The 23,530-nt window shown below is 36.4% G+C and overlaps 2 protein-coding genes across 2 annotated transcripts; one reads left to right on the top strand and one right to left on the bottom strand.

Moving 5' to 3' along the window:
- Window positions 1-922: 922 nt before the first annotated feature.
- LOC131938227 (uncharacterized) lies at window positions 923-16,957 on the top strand. The gene is made up of 8 exons (XM_059296148.1): window positions 923-1,003; window positions 10,019-10,092; window positions 10,847-10,908; window positions 13,243-13,384; window positions 14,201-14,328; window positions 14,580-14,724; window positions 14,866-15,087; window positions 16,695-16,957. The coding sequence occupies exons 2-8, from the start codon at window positions 10,047-10,049 to the stop codon at window positions 16,808-16,810; spliced, it is 861 nt and encodes a 286-aa protein (XP_059152131.1). The 5' UTR covers window positions 923-1,003; window positions 10,019-10,046; the 3' UTR covers window positions 16,811-16,957.
- LOC131938246 (uncharacterized) lies at window positions 1,733-4,180 on the bottom strand. The gene is made up of 2 exons (XM_059296176.1): window positions 4,074-4,180; window positions 1,733-3,619 (listed from the first exon to the last, which is right to left on the bottom strand). Exons 1-2 carry the CDS (start codon window positions 4,177-4,179, stop codon window positions 1,899-1,901), a joined length of 1,827 nt encoding a protein of 608 aa, XP_059152159.1. The 5' UTR covers window position 4,180; the 3' UTR covers window positions 1,733-1,898.
- Window positions 16,958-23,530: the final 6,573 nt, after the last annotated feature.

The following is a 23,530-nucleotide window of genomic DNA, read 5'->3' as shown; positions in this document are numbered from 1 at the left end:
CGAAATTTCATCTGCATCAAGATATCTATTCCCAGTCATTGTTTTTACTTTCTAGAAAAGAACGTTTGTCCCACTTGTTTCCATGACAAAAGAAAAATGTCACTGCACCAGCGTGTGCACGAGTGTTTCGTCGACAGGTGGGTGTGTAGTTTATTATGCCTCGTGACCTCATGGGCAATAAAAAAAATTAAGACACGTTCAAAGACTGCCGATATCAGTATGATATTGTGAAAATGAGGTTGAGGGGTTTGTCATGTAATATATCACAACAAAAACAGCACATTGATGTAGAGAGACAAAAGAGCACATTGATGTAGAGAGACAAAACAGCACATTGATGTAGAGAGACAAAAAAGCACATTGATGTAGAGAGACAAAACAGCACATTGATGTAGAGAGACAAAACAGCACATTGATGTAGAGAGACAAAACAGCACATTGATGTAGAGAGACAAAAAAGTACATTGATGTAGAGAGACAAAACAGCACATTGATGTAGAAAGACAAGGATCGAGCCTTATTTGTCAGAGGGTTTGAAGTCGAGAGTTTTTCGAATTTATCAACGATGAGCTTTTGCCGACTCGACCACGCCTCCATCAGTACTTAGGATATGTGTCAACTGGTTATTCGCCATTGAGGCCATTGGCTCCGATTTCAGATTGCTTTTCTTTTTATATTTGCTTCTATAGCCTTTGTCCAACCAAGGCAGCAGTTGTTTGAATTTGGAGTTGTCTCTACTAGAAGAGCCTCACCTGCCCGAGGGTTCGAACTCGAGACTTTTCGGCTTAGCAACCATGAGCTTTACCGACTCGACCCCGCCAACCCCGAAACCTGATTGGCTATTTTTGCAGTCGACGTGATGTGAGTAATTGTCGGTCGCCACGTCGTCCGCGGCAATTCCAGTTTAATCCGGGTTTTTTCTATTTATATAAAAAACCTGCGTAAGTGTGCAAGTCACATGACTCAATTGTTGGTGCTAGCATTCAGTCTACGATAGCTTCTTGTGAGTATTGTAATATAGTATTTAGTATTTAGATGCCTTTATATTCCAGCTGGAATGTATTACTTTATTTTAACGTATTTTGATATATATGGTAGATTAAATATAATTGAAGGGCTCAGTGGAAAAAGTACTTAAGTGTATTTTGAGAGTTTTGAGAAAAATGAGGTCAAAGTTTTTAAATTGAAGCTGAAATACCTTTTATTCATTTTACTTAACTGTAACATTTTTTTTTATATACAGCACACACTGCTAGATATCTGAACCAAGTTTTATACTTGTTTTGTAAAAAATAATGATTTTGTGATAAATAAGAGGTTTTGCACTTAGGTACTTTTTGCCCTGAATTTTGCCCTGAATTTTTATTTTCAACTTAATTTTTAAATTTACTAGCAATGTTTTGCACCCATAAATGTTTTGTCAGTCAATAATAGTCCCCTACTCACACCCTGTTTATTTATAATTCAAGCAGCTGTTAGTATGATGTTTAAATAATAGGTAGATAACATTTCTGTTGCCAGTGTTAAGTTCATCAGTGATCATCTGCCTATTAGTGTAGGTTACATAAGATGGATCTATCTACAGCTACCATTTGAATAATACCAACTGGAAATCATTTTATTAAAAGACTGCCTTTAAAGTAAACATCTAATGGCAAATAGTAATATTCTTTAACGATAAACACACTTTGACAAGATTCTGTTTATGATTATGTCAAAATGTTTATTTCCATTCAAATTTTAAACAACAAAGGTATAAACACAAAATGAATTTAAATTATTGGTATATACAGAGTCAACAGAAATAGTAAAACAAATGTGATGTAATAATTATTTATAATCTTGATGGTAACACTATTTACCTCAATAATTATCTATACAAAATTAAATTAAATGTCCTATTCAAAATCATCAGCTTGCTCATCCTCTTCTGTAGACATTTCTAAAGGTTTGAGGGAAGTGTAAAAAGTTACACTCTCTGGAAGATGGACATGGGACAAAAGTGACATAATGTCATCAAATTTTGCTTTCTTTATTGGAAGAAAGCCGTTGAATGCCAAAGGGAAATCTTGAATAGCTGATTTTAAGGTGTTCAGTGATTTTCCCCTTTTTAATAAATTTAAAGTGAAAGTAAGAGGGCCAGTCATTGAGCTTCTGCCAACAGGGTTCTTCAGCCTTTCAAATAAAATCCCTCTGAGACTGGCAATACCCTCTGGCGCTTTAATGACTTTGTCCAGGCTAGATTTAAAATCTTTAACCCTGACAACAGGTCTACTGTCCATTTCCAAATTGTCAGTAAATGGATGTTCAACATACACAATTTTCCATGAATTATTAATGCTTGATTTGGCAATAAGATTTACCAGGTCAGAAGGCTTATAAAACTTATCTGTTTTTAATTTTTTTTTTCCAATTCTGCCAAAGTCTCTGTCACATGGCATTCTGCTGTGACCAGGAATAGGGTACTTAATAACAACTTCAGTCAGTTTAGTATTACATAAATTTTGCAAAAAAGCAACAATGTATCGGTTTTTGCTTTGAGAAAAACAATTATCTGTGAAAATGACCAGTTTTCTTATCGACTCCGGCAATTCTTCTATATAGTGTTCCAGACATGAAAGAACCTCATTGGGTCCTTTGTTAGCAAAATTTTCTGCATAAATGTACATCGAAGCATTTCCAGAGCAAACATCATGAATGCCAAGGTTATGCACAGCCAGCTGTCTTTTGTAGTACTCCTGGCCAATCCCAGTAACAGGTAGAGGCAGGTTCTTTTGGAAATCCATAGCTATGACTTTAGTATCATTAGTAGAAAGAGCAAGATGCTTATCCTCTCTTATCTGCTCATAGAAGGCATCCCCTTTTCTTTTGTGAACTTCATGTTCAGTTCTTAGTTTGAAAACCAAATCATTATTTCTGTTGACAGTGGCAGATTTAATATCAGCATTAAATTTTTCACACGTGTCACATATATCTGTGCGTGGAAACCCAAAACTAATATTAAATTCAAAGTTCAAAATATCTCTATAGATCCATTCTTTGGCCATAGTGTTCATGTCTGGGTGTTGTTCCAAAAACAACCTAAACATCTCAGAAATGTTAAGGTCAGAGGTTAGGTAGATCCTTTTTCTATTGTCTGCTCGAGAATAGTGGCTTTCTCTTGCAGGAAATGAAGAAATATGTTGACGGATTGCTTGGCGAATCTCATCATTAAGTTTTTTGTGATGGCCATGCTTTCCTCTTAAGTCTTGTAGGGGGTCTTCAAAGTTCAGGACTTTTTTCTTCAGGCGTGATTCCTTAATACCATGCAGAGCACAAAAAGCATTTTTGCACACAGGTATAGGTGAGCCAGTTTCTTTTATTGTGTAGCTGTAGCTGCTACGGAATGTTTTGGGGGCTGCCTGACTCTGCTTTCGCCTGATAGTGTTTTCTTCTTTTACAGAAATGCAACCCCTTAAATAAATGTTTTGTTTCTCATGTTCGGCAAGCTCATTAAATTCTTTTAAAATATTACTCCTTTCTCCATCGTTAAACTTCTCTAGGCATTTGCACCTGCAGTCCACATAGTGCTGGCTCCTTTCATCAACATCCTTTCCAACATGGTTTTTGTGAGCATCGCCTGCAAATAGAAAGTTTACATTTTTCATTAGGTTACAACATAATATGAGTGAGGTGAAGAGGGTGTAATACTAATAGTATAGATAGGCTAATACTAGATCTAGTAATTAGATCTAGATTCTATAAATTAAAAAAAAATCACATTTTAGATAGGGCCTACTATTTAAAATAGAACTGAGAGCTGTTTAATTCAATAGAAAGGTACCTAAGGCTAATAAACGTATAATTTAAAACAGACTAGATCTAGATTTTACATAATATTAATAATATAGTCCTCAAATCGCCGAAATTCTGCAGTGATAACAGTACAGTACAGCATGAAAGCCGAAATCATAGCATGGCATGATGATATTGATAAGAAAGTAAAGTACAAAGTGAATGTTATTTTTAAATAGAAATTAGTATACATAGCTATCTTTAATTTTATTATTTTGATTACTCAATAAACAACATACCTGAAGCTTTGGCACGCTTTATTGCAGTCTTTGACCATTTATTTGGTGTAGATTTTCTTTTTTTCCCAGTTTTGTTTTCACTTTTCTCAACTACGTTGTCAGCCATTGTTGTAGAAAGTAACAGGAAGGGTGTGCCTTTTTGGTGCATTCTTATTGGCTGGCAGTAATTTTGTGATTGGTTGGTAACAGTTAAGAACTTTTTCCCCTAAAGATCAGCACTTAAGAACTTTTTCTTCAAAATTTTACCAAAACAGCTGATGCAGAGTATTCAAATTAAGCTACTTCGGTACTCTTTCTATAATAGATTGACGACAGAAGCCTGTATTGTATATAATACATTTAATGGGTCTAACTACCACGATGGTAACACACAGAGAGGACGGAAGGAAGTACGCAAGGGACATCACTCAAGATAACAATATTATAAATATAACTAATACAGAAGAGTGAGTTCCCTTGACCTCACAATTATTTCAATCTATTACATCCCTTTACCCTTAGAACACAATAACACATCTCTCAATAGAACAATTGATAGTATCCTAAAATCACCAATTATATTGTAACATGAACATTATGGTAGATTACATCCTTACAAACAATGCACAATATGCTACAACATAATCAAAATACAAAACAATAATGTCAAAGTCCTTTTGACCTTTAGAATCATAGGTCTAACTTATTTGGGACTTTGATTGTCCTGCTTGACCTTCTCAGTGGCTTTTGATTTGGTGACTCAAGATTCTGACCATCTGGATTCTCTATCTCAGGAGGTCTAGGATTTAAATCATTAACTCCACAATTTACATTTTCTGACTCCAGACAACTTGGTTCACTCATATCAACAGAACTTGGTTGTGGAACAAACTGAGTTGGTGTGAACTGATCAGACTTGGTGGGATTGACAGATTCACACTTATTATCTGCACAAGTTATTTTCAACTGGTCTGCATGTCTACGGACAATAAGTCCATCATTTGTTTTTACTTTATAAGACACAGGTCCTGTACATTGAACAATTTGACCTGGTATCCATTTTTCCTTTCTCCCATAATTTCTCAGATACACATTATCATTAACTGCAAATTCTCTTTCAATGGATGATTTGTCATGATTTACTTTTTGTGTATGTTGATGTTGGGAAACAGACCTTTGAACAGTTGGATGTAGTAGGTCAAGATGAGTTTTAATTTTCCTACCACATAGCAATTCACATGGTGCAACACCTGTTGTTATATGAGGAGTTGTGCGGTATTTGGTTAAGAACCTGTTTACTCTTTCTCTAAGAGAAAACTTGTTACCGGTATTCATTTTTACCATAGCGGTTTTGAATATGCCTACCGCTCTTTCAGCCAAACCATTCCCAGCAGGATGATAGGGGGATGTGGTTATATGCTCAATACCATTTGCCACACAAAACAGTTTAAACTCATGAGCTGTGAAACTAGGCCCATTATCTGAAACAATTTGATCTGGTAATCCATGAGTTGAAAATATTTCCTTAAGTTCTATAATGGTATCATTTGCAGTGATTGTGTTCATGATTTTAACTTCTAACCATTTAGAATGTGAATCAATAACAATTAAGAACATTTTGTTCATGAAAGGTCCTGCGAAATCTATATGTATACGTTTCCATGGTTCGATTGGCCAGTCCCAGTTTTGCAAAGGTGCTGTAGCTGGTTGATTTGAATGTTGTGCACAGCTTGAACAAAGTTTTACATATTTTTCAATATCAGCATCCATATGTGGCCACCAGAACCATGATCTTGCTAGACTCTTCATTTTGGAAGAACCAAGATGAGTATCATGTAAAGTTCTTAAAACTTCTTTTTGTAACATTTTGGGGATAATTACTCTTGACCCCCATAGTATACATCCATCTTCTAGACTTAACTCTGTTTTTCTTATTTTATATGGCTTTAAGTCCTCATTCACTGACTCTTCAGGCCAACCATTTTTACAGTACTCATATACTTTTATTAAGCACTCATCTTTTTGTGTTTCTCTCTTAATATCATTCACATTTATATTGGAGTTATCCATGATAGTGAAGAGAACAAATACATCTTCTGGTACATAGCTCAGGCTTTGGTTTTTTAAAGGTAATCTACTAAGACTATCTGCACTATTCTCAGATCCAGGTTTGTATTTCAATTCATAATTGTATGCAGTTAGTGTGATAGCCCATCTTTGAATTCTTGGTGAGGCATGCTCAGGTAGGGTTTTGTTTTCTCCAAATAAACCTAGCAATGGTTTATGATCTGTAAAGATGGTGAACTTCCTACCAAACAGAAACTTATGAAATTTCTTAACACCAAAAATGATGCCTAAGCCTTCCCTATCTAACTGAGAATAATTTTTCTCAGCCTGGTTCAAAGATCTACTGGCAAAAGCAATGGGTCTGTCACCCTTCTCATCCATGTGGGACAAGACTGCTCCTACACCATCTGGTGAAGCATCACATGTTAATATAAGTCTTTTCCCTGGGTCATAGTGAGTTAGTAAGGTGTCAGCAGACAAAGCCTCTTTTGCTGTATTAAAAGCAGCTTCTTGTTGTTTACCCCAGTGCCAAGTTGCATTTTTCTGTAGCAGCTTGTACAGTGGTGATAGTTTACCAGACAGATTTCCTATGAACTTTGCATAGTAATTTATTAAGCCCAAAAAAGCTCTTAGTTGTTGGGTATTTTCAGGTTTGGGTGCTTCTTTAATGGCTTTTGTTTTCTCAGGTTGAGGTCTGATGCCTTGTTTGCTTAATATATATCCAAGAAAACTAATTTCTGTCAGCATGAATTGACATTTATCTTTGTTTATCTTTAAACCTTTTTCACCAACAATTTTCAAGACTTTATCAAGTGTTTTAAGATGTTCAGTGTCATTCTTACCAGTTATGTACACATTGTCAAAGTACACACAAACATTTGGAATGTCCTTAAAAATACTGTCCATGACAGCTTGGAAAATTCCAGGGCTAGATGATATGCCAAAACATAGTCTTTCATATTGGTAGAGTCCTTTATGTGTGTTTATTGTCGTATAGACTTTTGAATCTGGATGCAGTTCTAGTTGAGTGTAAGCATGACTAAAGTCTAATTCAGTGAATTTGTCTCCTCCTGCCAAATTCAAAGAAACTTCCTCAATGTTAGGTATAGGGTACCTATTTAGCTCTATTTGCTTATTCAGTGTAGTTTTATAATCTCCACAAATTCTTATAGAACCATCCTTCTTTAACACTGGCACAATGGGTGTCGCCCAATCGGAATAGTCTACCTTCTTTATAATGCCATTAGATTCCAATCTACTTAGCTCATTTTCAATTTTGTTCCTCATTGCATAAGGTGGAACTCTAGCTTTGCAGTATCTTGGATTTGTATCTTTAATGCTTAACTTCACTGTTCTATCATTTAGTAATCCAGAGTTACCAAAAACACATTTATTTTCAGATATAACTTTATCTAGTGAAGTAAGACTAGATTCTTTTACATTCTTCAATGAACAAATACTCTCCCAATTTAACTTAAGATCACTTAACCAGTTCCTACCTAGTAATGGCGGTCCATTTCCTTCAACCACAAGAAGAGGAAGTTTAACACTTTGACCATTATAACTTACATGAACCATACACTCTCCTATTACCGGAACATTGTCACCAGTGTATGTTGTTAGACACTTGTGACACGGCTGTAGAGACACTGATCCTCCTGTGACAGCGTCAAAATCTTTCTTTGTTATGACTGTTAGAGATGCTCCAGTGTCAAGTTGGAAGCTGATGCTCTTACCGTTGATATTAACTTGTACAGTGATGGGAGCATGACTTATTGATTTAACAGAGAACAGGTTGAAATCCGGCTGCAAATCAATTTGAGCATTTTCACAGGTAGAGTGGTTCATTGGTTGGGTTAGGTAGTCTTGGTGAGAGTTAACATAGTGCTGCCTTTGGTTGCGGTACTGTCTTGACTGGCTAGATTTAGCAACAGACGAAGACTTTGCAAAGCAGGCCTTGGCCATGTGACCTTGCTTACTGCACTTATAACAAGTTGCAGACTTGAACTTGCACCGATGAGATGCATGGGGACCTTTGCATCGATGACATTTTTGATAATTATTACTAGATTTAGATCTAGGATTTGAACGAGCAGGCTGTTTAGCATAAGTTGGAATGCTCTGTTGGGGTTGATGTTTGTTGACTAACCTGCTGTTTACTGCATGGATCTCTGAAGGTGCTAAAGATTTCGCCGCATCTGATGACTGCTGGAATGAAGTTGCAAGTTGTATTGCTTTTTCCAATGTTAGATCTGACTCGAGCAGCAACTTTCTTTGAACATCAGGACTGTTTACACCTGTCACAAACTTTTCACATAATCTGTCAGACAGCGTGTCTCCGAATTCACAAAATTCACTTAAATGACGTAAAGCAGCAACATATTCTGATATTGACTCGTTTGGTTGACGAGTCCTACTGTCAAATTTAGCTCGACATAGAAACTTTGATGGGGTAGGCGCATGGTGGTCTGTTAGCAATTTGCTCAGCTCGTTAAAGCTCTTGGTAGTTAGACTAACTGGTGCGCATAAGTCTTTTAGTAGCCTAAATTGTTGAGGCCCTATGACTGTTAACAAAACAGCTCTCTTTTTGGCTTCTATCGTCACGTCGTTAGCTTCTAGGTAAAAGCTTAACCTCTCTAGGTAATCTTGAATGATTTCATCATTTGCATCAAATTCTTTTATTTGGCCATACAGCGCCATAATTCTAGAAATAATTAGCTAATAAGCTCTAGCAAACCTCTTTTTTGCGTAAGTAGGTGCTCTTTTTAGTAGATGTTTATCCTTCGTCGCCAGTTATAATAGATTGACGACAGAAGCCTGTATTGTATATAATACATTTAATGGGTCTAACTACCACGATGGTAACACACAGAGAGGACGGAAGGAAGTACGCAAGGGACATCACTCAAGATAACAATATTATAAATATAACTAATACAGAAGAGTGAGTTCCCTTGACCTCACAATTATTTCAATCTATTACACTTTCCATGGCCCAAATTTACAGGGATGGTTAAGGGGAGGTAATCAAATAATATACCGGTCTTAACTCATTTTTGAAAAAATGTAACTTAAGTACTTTTTCCACTGAGCCCTTCAATTTCTTTTATCAGTTTGTGTAGTTATTAATTTCAGATTTTTAAAAAAAACTTTTTATTTGTGTTTATTTGTGTTTGTTGTTCTTTATGTGAAGTTCGTGATTTTGTTTATATGTCAACGCCCGAGACTGCCTTAAAGCTGTAATTCTTTTTATGTGTGTTTTATGCATCTCTCCTGGTGGCGGGTGGGTGGGGGAGATCACATCACTCCCACCCCCCTGGATGGAACATATCCAACGCCCTACGGACAAAATAGACAAACATTAATTTAAAAGCAAATGCATCCTTCAACCACTATCCACATCTAGTTCATGAAGTTTCAAGTACCCCCAAACGTAGCTAAATGATTAAAAGAATGTGTGCTTTGTTTTCACCGAATGTAAAATGTTTTAGTAAAACTGGGCATGTAAATTGCAGTTTTACATTATGTGCCGCAAATATAACTATAACACTGCTAATGTATTTTTAAACACCGTGATGAGATGATGGTATGATTGGAGGACAAATACATTTTTGATGTTAACTATAAAACTTAAACGTTGCATTTCCGTCGCACAAACGTAGTCGTAGTAGGGGAGCAATGCTTCCATCTAAGTGCCGAATGAAATAGAAAAAAAAATTATTTTAGGTAGAAGAATTTTTTTTTAAACAAATATTCGATTTTGTTTAGATACGTTAATCGTGAGAGAGTGGATGGATAGACGGACTGACCGACCGACAGACGAACGGACGGATGAACGGACGGACAAAAAGAGTGAAAGACTATAATAATACAATAATACAATCTTTATTTTTAAACAGTATTGACGTAACAACCAAGCTACTGAAAATGCTGGTCTTTGTTTTTTTGTGTTGCTTACCGTTTTTGGTTGCAGGTGAGTGGTTCATCTACGTTACATAGTTTTAAAATACATAGTACTAACTCATTTTAAATTCAGATTATGTAACTGCTTGCATATTGCATGTGAATGTAATTGTTAAGTTGTGTTTCTATCGTAATTTGTGGACATTTACAAGCCAAGCTCGGTAGGCTATATTTAAGTTGTTTGTAGGCCGGTCTCATAAGTTAATGTTGTTTTTTTTTTTCATTTCTGGTTAAAGTGCATTAAACTAATGCACGAAGTAATATCTGGCGTTGAACCTCTCATAAGCATTAAAAAAACAACTAAAACATTAATTCTATCACAATGCATGAATAATGAAGCGTGTGTTTTTTATTTAATTGATATTTAATTATTCAAATTGAAGAATCTTAGTTTTATTAGCAAAAATGCAAAGTGTATTTTATTTTGTCAAGCCTAATAGTTCCTCTACTACAATGTAATACCGCTTCTCTCGCAAACACATTGCAACAAATAATTGTATATAAGCATATCGTATAATTCACAACTCCGAATATCATATAACAATTCTGATAACTACCCTTCTTCTTATATAACTTCACAATTTTGGAACCACCAAAGATTTGTAATTTTAAAATACACAGTATTCCTGTAGTTTGCGAAAGGGACTTTATTACGACTCTATTTTAAAGTGTGTGTGTGTGTGTGTGTGTGTGTATGTGTGTGTGTGTGTGAGTGTGTGTGTATGTGTATTAGGTATTTTTAAAATGTTACATATATTCTACAGGAGAAGAATGCAAAGCTTATAAAGGTACCTCGCAACTCGAATTAATTGTAAATTCTCACAAGGTAAAGTATCATTTTAGCTTCAACAAGAAAAAAAAAATAAAACGGTAGCGATCTCTAAAAAACTATTTCGAAAAACCGTTTATAGCACTAAAGGGCATGGTTCAATGTATAAAATAAATAAAATGCAGTATTTAAAATATCTGTGTTTTACCAACCATATTATACTTTATTAATTCATGTGCTTTAAATTTAAAAAAAAATTAAATAGTTTCATGACAAAAAACCACTGCGCACCTAATAAACATGATGACGCGTCTATAATAGTTGATAGTTGATTACACATTATAATTAGTAAACAGTACGTTCAGTAAATAAAATAAATAAAAGATTGCCTTTATCAATCCATGATAATTATAATATTCCAAAAATAATGTCTTCTTACACGTCTGCAGAATTTGCATTCACATTTTACTAATTATATTATTCCAACAATAATTCCCTCTTGAAAATTTTGCGTGAGTTGAATTTATTTTTAAATTACCTCCCTTGGCAAAATTATCAAACCATTAATTAGATTTTTCTACCCTTCTGTTATTATGTTATAAAAATGTATCCACTTTTCTTAGGAATCCAACGAAAATTATATTTGTCATTGATCAGTTTAATATGTTTTTACAATGTGCGTGTATTTACTATTTTCTTTACGTTATGCGAAAGAGTAAAAGCAGTGACAACTATAAAATAAATGTAAGTCAATATATAAACAAACCCTATTCTAATACTTATATTACGACAATGCGATGCACTGAAAAGCAATGCATGGTGCGATGTATACTTTTATGGTTCCAAAATCTATAGTAATGACTGAAGGAAGGAATGACTGATATACTCTAACAACCAAAACATACTCTTCTTCGTCACATCCTTATTTACTTTATCACGCATTTATAATCTTTTATCAATCCCACTACACACATACTCTCAAACCCTCGACATCTTTTATTAAACACGTTCTACTACACACATACTCTCAAACCCTCTCCATCTTTTATTAAACACATTAGACTGCACACATACTCTCCAACTCATTCAATACAACAAAGTCCATTCACAACATAACTGTACTTAAGTTATCGTTTTCTGAGACACGCACACACGCACAAACACACACACACACACACTCACACAGACATATCGACAAAATTAAAATACTTAGTATTTTCCTACCCAAAACAATACTTCATCTATACTTCGTAAACGTGAAAGTAATAAATAACCCATAATACACTAGACAAACGTATATTGTTAGGTATTGCAAAAAGATATAAATTAATGATTTAGATAAAATAAACAATAATGGAACGAATCTAGCGGTTGAGCGAGTTAAAAATTTGTTTTAGCAAACGAGCAAAATTTGAGATACAAAAACCTGGAGAAACTGATTAAAAGTAATCAAATATTAATCAAATATTATATAGTAACATTTAGGTTAAGTTAGGACTTAAAAGTGTAATGTTAAAGTATACGAGTAAGCTAATTAATGTGACTGAAAGAGCTTAGCGTTAAAGTGAGTTAGTGAACGAAGCAAAGCTCCGCCGCCTATCTCTTCCACTCATTCTTAGCGTACACCTAAACCGGCTTCTTCCGTAAGCTCATGTTTGCTGATTTTTACTTTCTCGCATATAAGAAGTATAGAGAAAGTCTTGTAATCGTGCAAAAAAAACGATACAAATCTCGACGTTTTCCACCTCCCTAAGTCGGAAAAACATAAATTTGCAATCTTGTCCGTTTGTCAGTGTGTGTGTTTGTGTGTGTGTGTCTGTAAACACGATAACTTGAGTACCGTTACAGTAAGGTTTATGAACTTTCACATATAAGTATTATATCAAAATCTTAGATCCGTATCAACATTTGAGCCATTTCCGATAACCAGAAGTTGTATTTTTTCTACTTTGAATTTTTCAAAAGCCTGTAACTTGAGTACTATTTCAGTTAGATAAATGTAATTTCACACATAAGTAAAAGTATTAATTCTCTACCTTCTTGCAAATTTTGAGTAATTTCCGTTTACCAGAAGTAGTAATTTACGCTGTTTCCGATTTCTCAAAAAAACGCATGTAAATTTATAAAGTACTAATAATATTGCGCGATATTAAGCACATTTTATTTGGAGTTCAATGGGTTTGCAATTCTTTTAGATTTTATAGATTTTATTCTATTTTTAAAAACTTTAAGTATTTAAAATGGATTCAAAATCATGTCTAAAGCCCGAGTTCCGATCCCCTGTTGTTTTATATGAATATTCGAGCAAGTTTAGGGGAGATGAGTGTTTTATATTTAACTTTTTTGAAGAATTCTATTTCATTCACTCTTTCTAATTTTTTTCAATTTTAGGATTGTTTTGAACGATGCAAATCCAATCCCAAGTGTATTCAATACGATTATAGTCCGCCCTCAAACTGCATGAACTTCATAATAAATTCAGATGTAATAGACCCTCCTACCAGCAATTATGGCTTTGTCTTCTGCAACTGTTGTGAGTTTTACCACAATACTCATACTATTTAGGTTTCATCAACCGGCATTCCCACAGTGGCTTTTTAATTACAAAATTTTTTTTTAAAGATCGTAGAAAATGATCATCATTGGTCAAAAAAACTAAAAATGAAATGTGTTTCTCAGTGGCGTAGGCAGGGAGGTTAAACCCCTCGGTATATATATATATATATATATATATATATATATATATATATATATATATATATATATATATATATATATATATATATATATATATATATATATTCGGTCGGTCGGTCGGTCGGATTGTATGTATGTATGTATGTATGTACGTATGTACGTATGTACGTATGTACGTATGTACGTATGTACGTATGTACGTATATAAGTATGCACGTACTTACGTACGTATGTACGTATGTAAGTATGTACGTATGTACGTATGTATGTATGTACGTATGTACGTATGTACGTATGTACGTATGTACGTATGTACGTATATAAGTATGCACGTACTTACGTACGTATGTACGTATGTAAGTATGTACGTATGTACGTATGTATGTATGTACGTATGTACGTATGTACGTATGTACGTATGTACGTATGTACGTATGTACGTATGTACGTATGTACGTATGTACGTATGTACGTATGTACGTATGTACGTATGTACGTATGTACGTATGTACATATGTACGTATGTACATATGTACGTATGTACGTACGTACGTACGTATGTACGTATGTACGTATGTACGTATGCACGTATGTACGTATGTACGTATGTACATATGTAAGTATGTATGTTTACTTTATTCCTGAATCACAGCACTTGGGTGTACAACTATGGATGCCGCGACGTACTTGATGGTTATAGCTCAATCACCCGAGTTAAGTATAAATTATTCTCCTTATTATACATACAAGCATATTCAAACCGCATTTAAAAAGGCTTTTGTTGTTCAATAATTTTTTTGGCGGAACACAGCATTCTATCTTTGTGAGAAAACTCGAAAATTAGTAAACAGCTTTTTTGAAAAATATTCTTTCAGCGGACAAAGACAAAGAAAAAAAGCACAAAGTACAGAGGGGGTGAACTGTTACAATATTACAATTAAGAACATGGAAGAATAAACTTTTTCTTTTAATATGTAAAACAAGAAATTTAATATGATTTGATTTACATTAGACTCGGTTGTTTCTAACAGGATTGTTACAAAGCTTGTGCGAATGACGACAGGTGTTTCATGTACGCCTTTGATGGAGGAATCTGTTCAATTAATGTACCTACTGGATCTGTCGTAGACCCAAACGTAAACAAAGCAACATCAGGTTTCTCCTATTGCAAATGTGGTGAGTGAATTATATATTACCAGTCTCCAGTTGGGCCGTCAATTCAAACCTGTTACACGATGGTGCTGATACACAATTGTTTTTTTAAATACATTTAAAGCTAAATATTATTTTTTTAAACTGTTTTACTTTACCCACCAGATAGGTCTTCGGCAATTACAACTGTGAACCCTCCTGTTAGTTCGGTTGGTTCCACAACAACATCCGGTGTGCGTTTGTGCTACAAATGCAAGAACGGCCCATTTACTTCCAAATGCCACAATTGCCCCGCCCCTGAGGATACTGTAGGCTGGAAAAATACTAAGCTTGTCAAGTGCACTGGGCCTTGTGTGAAAACAACATCTCTAACAACTTTAAGAGAAGGTGAGTAGAGATACTTGAATTACGAGCTAAACCAACATTATTAGCATACATTTTCATTTGCTATCTGGGTAATGTATAATGGCTGGTAAATGGACCGAAGATCGTTCAACCTCTCTGTTGGCTGACTCAAAAGTATTTAATTACAATCCAACCAAACCCCGAAAACCACTCATCCGAGACTGTAAGCGTCTGTAAAAAAAAAATAACCACTAATCAAAAACACAATGACTACATGACACAACGATTCAAAAACACCATGCCTCAATGACATTACAAATCTAAAAAAAAAACTCCAAGACTCCCTGAATAAAATACAACAAAACCTCACGACACGCGAAACAAACACAAAGTCTCATTAAACCGTAAATTAAAACCACTAAGACTCCGTGATACCACAAATCATCTATATATATAATTCTCTTCTGGGAGCCGTTAGAAAACAAGCTGCAGGCGCGCCTTACAGTCCACTCTCTTCCTCTCTATCGCTTACCCCCCCCCCCCCCCCCCCCCACCCCCTCACATGGTCTGGAGAGCTGTGGTTCACGCTAAATATTTACAAAACAATCGTAGAACCGGGTTTGGTGACGGCTATTAGGGGCAGATAATTTAGTTTGAAACGATTTTAAACTTAGAGGAGGTAACTAAGAGGGGGGGAAGGGGGGTTTAGTGTTTTAAAGCAAATATTTTCAGTGGCAGCATTGGTACTGTCGAATTCACAAATTATGATTTAATGAAAAGTAGAAAAAAAAAACAACTAAATAGCGGCGTATGATAAGCCGCGGGTCGGCTCGTACACAATAAAACTCAATGACACGCATAAAATCAAAAGCACAAAAGCATGATTCCAATAATAAAAACCTCAGCACACCATAACACCACGAATCAAGAACATCAATCCTCCATCACACGACAAATAAAACACACCAAGATTCCATCACGCCCATAATACAAGTTCCTATGACACCTTGACATTGTTATTCCAAGGCAACAAAATGCAATAGTTATACTACAAAATGACACCATCTCCTCGCGAAATGGCGTCAACGGGTGGTAGAGCGAACGACTTTATTTTTAATGTATCGCTTTTGATTCCCAAATAGGTGTCATAAAGACATTCCAATGCCCCTCCTACTTTAATGAGAAATCTCTCAGGCTAGACTGAATAATGTAGGCTGTACTTAGAGCTTACTACTATATCGCTTTATATTCGACAAGGGTCTAATCAGCTCATCTGTCTTATTAACCGTCACCTCCGATAGACGCAGTGTTTCTTCCAGACTTTTTTCTCTGGGGGGGCACTTGAAATCTTCGGGGGGGGCGGTAAACTTTCTTCGGGGGGGGGGCGGACACTGTTAAAAGTATATATTTTCTATATAAATTATATAAATTTCATTTCGTTCGGGGGGGGCGGTAAAAAAATTTCGGGGGGGGCTTCGCCCCCCCCGAAGAGATGCCTGGAAGAAACTCTGGATAGAAGTCCATTGTATATGGCTCGAATTTTTAGTGAATTTAAAATCTTTATTTTAAAAAGTTTATAAAAATGTTAAATTTTGTAAAAATAATAGACTTAACTACTAACCTTCTATTGTCAACATTTCCCCTGACAGAGCTTGAACGCAGTTGTTCAGACGGAAAGTTCCCATCAAATGTTATTCAAGCTGATGGATGTGTGAATTATCTTGGAAAAAACACCTGTTTCTGCTCTAAAGACCTTTGTAACTAGACAAGCATCGTTATGGACATCTGGAAAAGAGATAAAAAATTAAAAACTAAAATTTAGGGAAAAAAAGAATAAACCCATTTTAGAAAATAATAAACGACCTATGTATAAAATTCAAATTAGGAAACAAGAATTTGTATCAAATATTTTTTAAACCCTGTAATTTCATTTGATTTTATAAAGCAATAAATATAATAAAGAAGAAATATGTGTTTGTAAATTTAATTTTGTTTGTGTTTATTTATCTGAAATATTTTGTCACAAATGTTGATTTTTCTTTTTTCTATTTAGAATGAGTATTAAAATTAAAAATTTAGATTAAAATATGTAGAAGCTATTATAAGTACGAGAAATAACAATGTTGTTTATTTTATCAAATGGATTTCTATATAAATATATTGACTTTCTAATGTCTTCTAGTACAATTTAACACCTTTGAATAATCTGTTCCGGAAAAGCCCAACCATTGAATAAAATGTACATGTCGCAACTACTCGATGAATGGCCGTGACAGGGTTTAGATATGCTTATGAACAACGAAAAATAGCTTAAAGATGCCCCTTAGTTTATTGTTTGGATAGTTGATTTCATGTGTGATTCGTACATATGGACCTAGGAACAAAAAAGGACCCAAAAGATGTAGCTCTTGTGACCTACTTAGGTCGAGTCAGGTTCTATTTTTATTTTGACATTGTATAATACCTTATATGGAGTGATTGTGCAACATAGAAATTTTCCATTAAGATCTGATTGAATGATTCTGGTCAGATGACTATCCCAACCAATGGCTACATGAGTTGAGGATAATCTCCCCTGTGGCAGAAGTCTTTAATTGCACCGCACACTCGCCACACGTGGCAGTTTTACCTTGATCAGGCAGCCGTCCATATTGTCTGGCTATATATTCTGACCATTTGAACGTGAGAGAACTTAAGTCCTGTGTGTGCCTTGCTTTCTTAAGTTGATTTAGTCTTCTAGTTTAATATTACTTGTCGCCAAGTAATTCTTGAAGCTATAATAGTGTTGTGTGGCCTGTGGCTATTATTAGGCAGTGTTGAAATCTGTGATAGTGTTTTTTCCTACATTTTGTAAGTTGGGTTCTGATATTTTATATATTAAATATTTTATCTAGTTTAAACTTGTGTTCTGCCACAACTGTGTTCGCTGATTAAAGGTTGTATGTAGATTGGATGAGTGTTAATTACAATAGTATCGCTAGTTATCCCTAGACATAGAATTCGAGCCCTAGTGTGCCGTAGTGTTAGTATTCATCCACTTAGGCCGTAAGGCATTTGCATATAACCCCGAAAAAAGAATCCGGGGACGTTCACCTTCTATTTGGCTGATAGATAGGGGACGTTACAAAGTGGGGGCTCGCCGAGATTTAATCTGTCGTTCCAGTTGTTGGTTATATCAGTAAGCACTAAGTTTAGTTTGATTTGGTTGTTTTTCTATTCAGTGCGCCGTGTTCTTACAGCGCGCGCAAGCCTAGTGGTATCTAGGTCAACAGCCAGACGTGTCACGATAAGAGGTCAAGTACACGGCCCAACGCTCAGTGTTAAGTTAGTGAATCTAGGCTTGTTGTGTTTTTGAAAGTTAGTGTTATGGAGTCTTTTTTGGCTAATCCCACTTTTGAGGAGGTCGAGAAGTTGAGTAGAAAAGTTTTGATTAGTCTTGTTAAGGAATTGAAATTGGATTATTCTGTTACGCAGAAGTCAGAGGTGTTGAGAGATAAAATTGTTGTTCATTTCATTAATGAAGGGGTATTTGATGAAAGTTTGTTGGCTGGTGTGTTACTCCGTGAGGAGAAAGTTGCTTTAGAGAAGGCATTAAAAGAACAGGAGTTAGAAGTTAAAATTGCTTTAGATAGGAAGAGGTTGGAATTAGAGTTTGGTCAAGTTAGTGATGTCACTTCTCTGGTAGATCCAAAAAAGTTGTCGGTAGGGCAAGTGATTGCCAAATTTGGGAAATTAGTTCCTAAATTTGATGAAACAGATTTGGTCGTTTTCTTTAACTCATTTGAGAGTTTAGCGAAGACATGTGAATGGCCCGAAACTTCCATTACTGCTTTATTGAGCTCGGTCCTTACTGGGAAAGCTGCAAAAACATACCAGGCACTCTCTCACGATGTTCAAAATAACTATAGCTTGGTCAAGACTGCCATTTTGAAGGCCTACGCACTGACGCCCGAGGCCTATCGGACAAAATTCCGAACACTCCGCAAGTTACCCACTCAGTCATATGTGGAATTTCTCTTTGAAAAGGAGAAAATATTCTCAAGGTGGCTACACTCTGAGGAAGTTTCTGAGTTTGAGAAACTCAGGTCACTTATCCTAAGGGAAGAATTCCTATCGTCCCTGCCTGAAGAGATACGACTACACATACTGGATAACAAGATAATTGACGTCCAGAAGGCTGCTGAGTCGGCTGACACATATATGTTGGTGCATAAGAAACCACCAGTGTCAGGAAACCGCCTCAACCCCGTGCTTCCCCTTTTTGGCAGCAATCCTCCTGTTGGCCAATACGTGAAGGCATCACAGTCCAGAGAGAAACCAAGATCAACTCTCAATCGTCGAGCCAGTTCTGCAAAAGACCTGGTCATCATGTCAAGGACTGTTACAAACGTCTTCAATTTAACAGAGAGGTGGTGCGTACTTCTGCGCACTATGCTCTACCCCCTCAAGCTGCCGGTTCAAATATGAACTCTAGAATTCCAAGGGACGCTAACCCTAAGTGTCCGCAAGAAGGTAGTCAAGTCTCCACACATTATGTGCAGTCACATTTTGACTGTTCTCGCCACCATCCAGTTTCTTCCGAGTCTACCGATCTCGAGGGATCGAGAAAAGTTGACTTTTCATCTTTTATTGCCGAAGCCATCATTAGCAAACCAGGTGATCCGTTGTCTCAGCGGAATATCACCGTCCTAAGAGACACAGGAGCGTCACAATCACTCCTTTTGAAAAGTTCAATGGACATTACACCAGAGACGAACACCGGAAATATTTCCATAATCCAGGGAGTGGGGACAAAATCTACTGTCGTCCCTTTACACAAGTTTGCCCTGAAACATCATCTCGTCGAAGGTGAAGTCATTTTAGGTGTGATAGATAGTATTCCTGTCCCAGGAGTACACCTACTTCTAGGGAATGACCTTGCGGGAAGCAAAGTATACCCCTGTACGGTTTCAGACCCTTTGTCAACAGTTCCAGATAATGATTATGAACTGTATCCTGCATGTGCGGTGACAAGAAGCCAGACCAAACAATTGGCTGACACAACGTCTGAACCACACCCGCCATCATCGTCAAGAAATTCGACTCCCAAATTGGAGTCTATGCTTCCAGAAAACACAAGCCTGGGCTTACCCCTGAGGATATCTCAGGAAGACATCATTAAAGCTCAACAAGTCGACGCGGAACTCAAAGCAACGGTCGAAAAATCTCTATCATCTGACGATGGAGAATATTTCTCCGAGAACGGCCTCTTCTTTCGTCGCGCTATACCAGTGAATGCCTCACCAGCCGAACCATGGTTGGGTAAAAACCAGCTGTGGGTCCCTCCTCCTTATCGGCATGAAATACTTAAGCTGGCACATGACCATCCAATGTCAGCGCACCCAGGAGTCTCTAAAACGACGGCGAAGATCAAAGAACTGTTCTTTTGGCCCAAAATGAGAAAAGATGTGTCGCGTTACTGCAGAAGTTGCACGAACTGTCAGTTGGCCGGAAAGCCAAACCAGACAATTCCTAAGTCCCCTTTGAGTCCGATTCCTGTATTAGAAGAACCCTTTTCAAAAATCGTCATGGACTGTGTAGGTCCCTTGCCTAAAACCAAGGCGGGCAACGAGTACCTACTTACCTTTATGTGTTCAAGTACCCGTTTTCCCGAGGCGATTCCCTTACGGAACATTAAGGCTAAGACTGTAGTCAGAGCCATGACCCGGTTCTTCACTACCTTTGGATTACCTAGAATCGTGCAAACAGATCAAGGCAGCAACTTCACCAGTCACCATTTTCAGGAAGCACTAGCCAAGCTAGGCGTTACCCACATCACCAGCTCAGCCTACCACCCTCAGTCTCAAGGCGTACTTGAGAGGTTCCACCAAACCCTCAAAACCATGCTAAGAACGTTCGCTAACAGTAACACCCAATGGGATGAGACTGTTCCTTGGATTATTTTCGCCGCGAGGGACTGTGTCCAGGACTCTTTAGGTTACTCTCCTTTTCAACTTGTGTTTGGACATTCTGTCCGTGGTCCCCTGAAGCTGATCCACGAACAGTGGACAGGTACCAGCGTTCATCCTGTGGGAAACTTTGATGATTTTCACGTTCGACTGAAAGCCGTGTGCGAAATGGCTCACAAGAACTTAAGAAGGGCCCAAGTGAGAATGAAAGGACTGTATGATAAGAGTTCTTGTAAACGAACATTCAATCCAGGCGACAAAGTTCTTGTGCTAGTGCCTAATCTGAACAATGCGTTATCCTTGAGATATTGTGGACCCTTTACTGTGCATTCAAAATTAAGTGATTTGAACTATGTTGTCAATACGCCTGACAGAAGAAGGAAACAGACAGTGTATCATGTTAACTCACTGAAAAAGTATTATGATAATTGTAACAATGTTCATTCCACAGCTAAAATTACTTTACCTGTATGTTCAAATGTTTCTGATGATGTGATACATGATAAATTGAAACCCCCAAAATTGGTAAATTCTTCCTTTTTAGATAATTTGAATGTCCACCTTATGCATTTGTCCACAGAGGAAAGCCATAGATTGTCTCAGTTATTCGAGACATTTCCCTCTATTTTTGGGGATGTCCCCAAAGAAGCGAAGGTTCCACCTCATGATGTAGACGTAGGTGACGCAAAACCCATCAAACAACACCCTAATAGAGTTAACCCGGAAAAGGCTGTTTTGATAAAAGATGAAATTGATTATATGCTCAAGAATGATATCATTGAGCCCAGTTTCAGCAGCTGGAGTTCCCCATGTCTCCTAGTACCGAAAGACGGTGGATCTTTCAGGTTTGTGACCGACTTTAGGAAGGTAAATGCGCTCACCAAAGCTGATTCCTATCCATTACCTCGAATAGAAGACGTTATTGATAAAGTTGGTCAAGCTAAGATAATTTCCAAAATTGATTTACTTTCAGGATACTGGCAAATCCCATTATCTGACCGTGCAAAAGAAATATCTGCTTTTGTAACCCCTAATGGTTTTTATAGATACAAACGTATGCCCTTTGGTATGCGCAATGCTGGTCAAACTTTCCAGAGGGTCATTAATTCTGTCATTGCTGACGTAGACCAATGTGAGGCCTACATAGATGATATAGTTGTATTTTCTAATACTTTTGAAGAACATATTGTTCAGTTGACTAACCTTTTTAGAAAATTGTCTGAAGTGAATTTTACTGTAAACTTGCATAAAAGTGATTTCTGTAAAGCTTCAATTACCTATTTGGGTTATCAAGTGGGAACGAACCAAGTTCGGCCCATTGAAGCTAAAGTAGATGCTATTGTAAGGTTACCTCCTCCCAAAAATTGTAAAGAAATCAAAAAGTTCCTTGGGATGGCTGGTTACTATAGGCGGTTCTGTCAAAACTTTTCAGCTATTGCTGAACCTCTTACTGCATTATTGAAAAAGGGTGTTGAGTGTGAATGGTCAAATAAATGTTAAGAAGCTTTTTTAACCATTAAGTCATTTTTATCTAATGCTCCTGTTATGGCTGCACCAAGTTTCAGCAAGCCCTTTAAACTTGCCATTGATGCTAGCAACTTAGCCATTGGCTCAGTCCTATTTCAAGAAGACAACATGGGAATTGACCATCCCATTGCTTTTTTTTCCAGGAAGTTAAATGAGAACCAAAAGAATTATTCTACTATTGAAAAAGAGGCTTTAGCTTTGGTTTTGTCCTTACAACATTTTGAAGTCTATGTCTCTTCTTCAACCAATCCAGTCAGAGTGTTTTCTGACCATGATCCCCTGAAATTTACCTCTAAGTTAGGACAGACAAATCAAAGAATATTGAGATGGTGCTTATATTTCCAAAATTTTAATCTGGAAATTTCACACATTAAGGGTAGTGATAATGTTGTGGCTGATTGTTTGTCAAGGATGTAAAATCTTATTGCACACATTGATCATGTGACATGTTTTGTGGTTCATTAAGACCATACCCAAGTGTTGTGTTTTGACATGGAAATGGGTGGTATGATTTTGATTTTTTCAAAATTCCTTTCCTGTTGAATATTTTGTTTATTTTCAGGTGAACCTTAATTAAAGGTGGTTTTTGATTATATGTAATCTTTTATAATAATATGTCTCACATGACTCAGTTGATATTGTAGCTAGTCATTGAAATAAAGGTCTTACCCTAGCGGGTTTACCACTTTTAATATCCTCATGGAAATGTTGTAATACCCTTTTCTGAGGGATTTTGATGTATAATTACTTTTTGAAGGGTTACTTCCCTTTCACCAATTGTAAAAGTTTGAGTTACTTCCCTTTTATGTTCAGGGATATTTTCATCTGGTTTTATGATTTTGATTGCCTACATTTGTAAAACATTTTTGTTATTTCATTGCCAGATTGGCTCCTTATGTATGTTTTGTGGAACCTATCTGTCACTTCTAAAAAGGGAGGGGATGTGACCTACTTAGGTCGAGTCAGGTTCTATTTTTATTTTGACATTGTATAATACCTTATATGGAGTG

Source organism: Physella acuta, unplaced genomic scaffold (genome assembly GCF_028476545.2).
Source record: "Physella acuta isolate Inbredline_101_S28 unplaced genomic scaffold, ASM2847654v3 ptg000239l, whole genome shotgun sequence".
Taxonomy (NCBI): domain Eukaryota; kingdom Metazoa; phylum Mollusca; class Gastropoda; family Physidae; genus Physella; species Physella acuta.
The sequence above is the reverse complement of the archived record's forward strand: the minus strand, read 5'-3'. Positions and strand labels throughout refer to the sequence as shown.

Excerpts from the sequence above, each read along its gene's own strand:
- LOC131938246 (XM_059296176.1), bottom strand. The coding sequence starts at position 4,179 with ATGGCTGACAACGTAGTTGAGAAAAGTGAAAACAAAACTGGGAAAAAA. Across the intron at positions 3,620-4,073 it reads AAAGCGTGCCAAAGCTTCAG|GCGATGCTCACAAAAACCAT; the intron begins GTATGTTGTTTA and ends TTCTATTTGCAG.
- LOC131938227 (XM_059296148.1), top strand. The coding sequence starts at position 10,047 with ATGCTGGTCTTTGTTTTTTTGTGTTGCTTACCGTTTTTGGTTGCAG. Across the intron at positions 10,909-13,242 it reads TAATTGTAAATTCTCACAAG|GATTGTTTTGAACGATGCAA; the intron begins GTAAAGTATCAT and ends TTTCAATTTTAG. Across the intron at positions 15,088-16,694 it reads TCTAACAACTTTAAGAGAAG|AGCTTGAACGCAGTTGTTCA; the intron begins GTGAGTAGAGAT and ends TTCCCCTGACAG.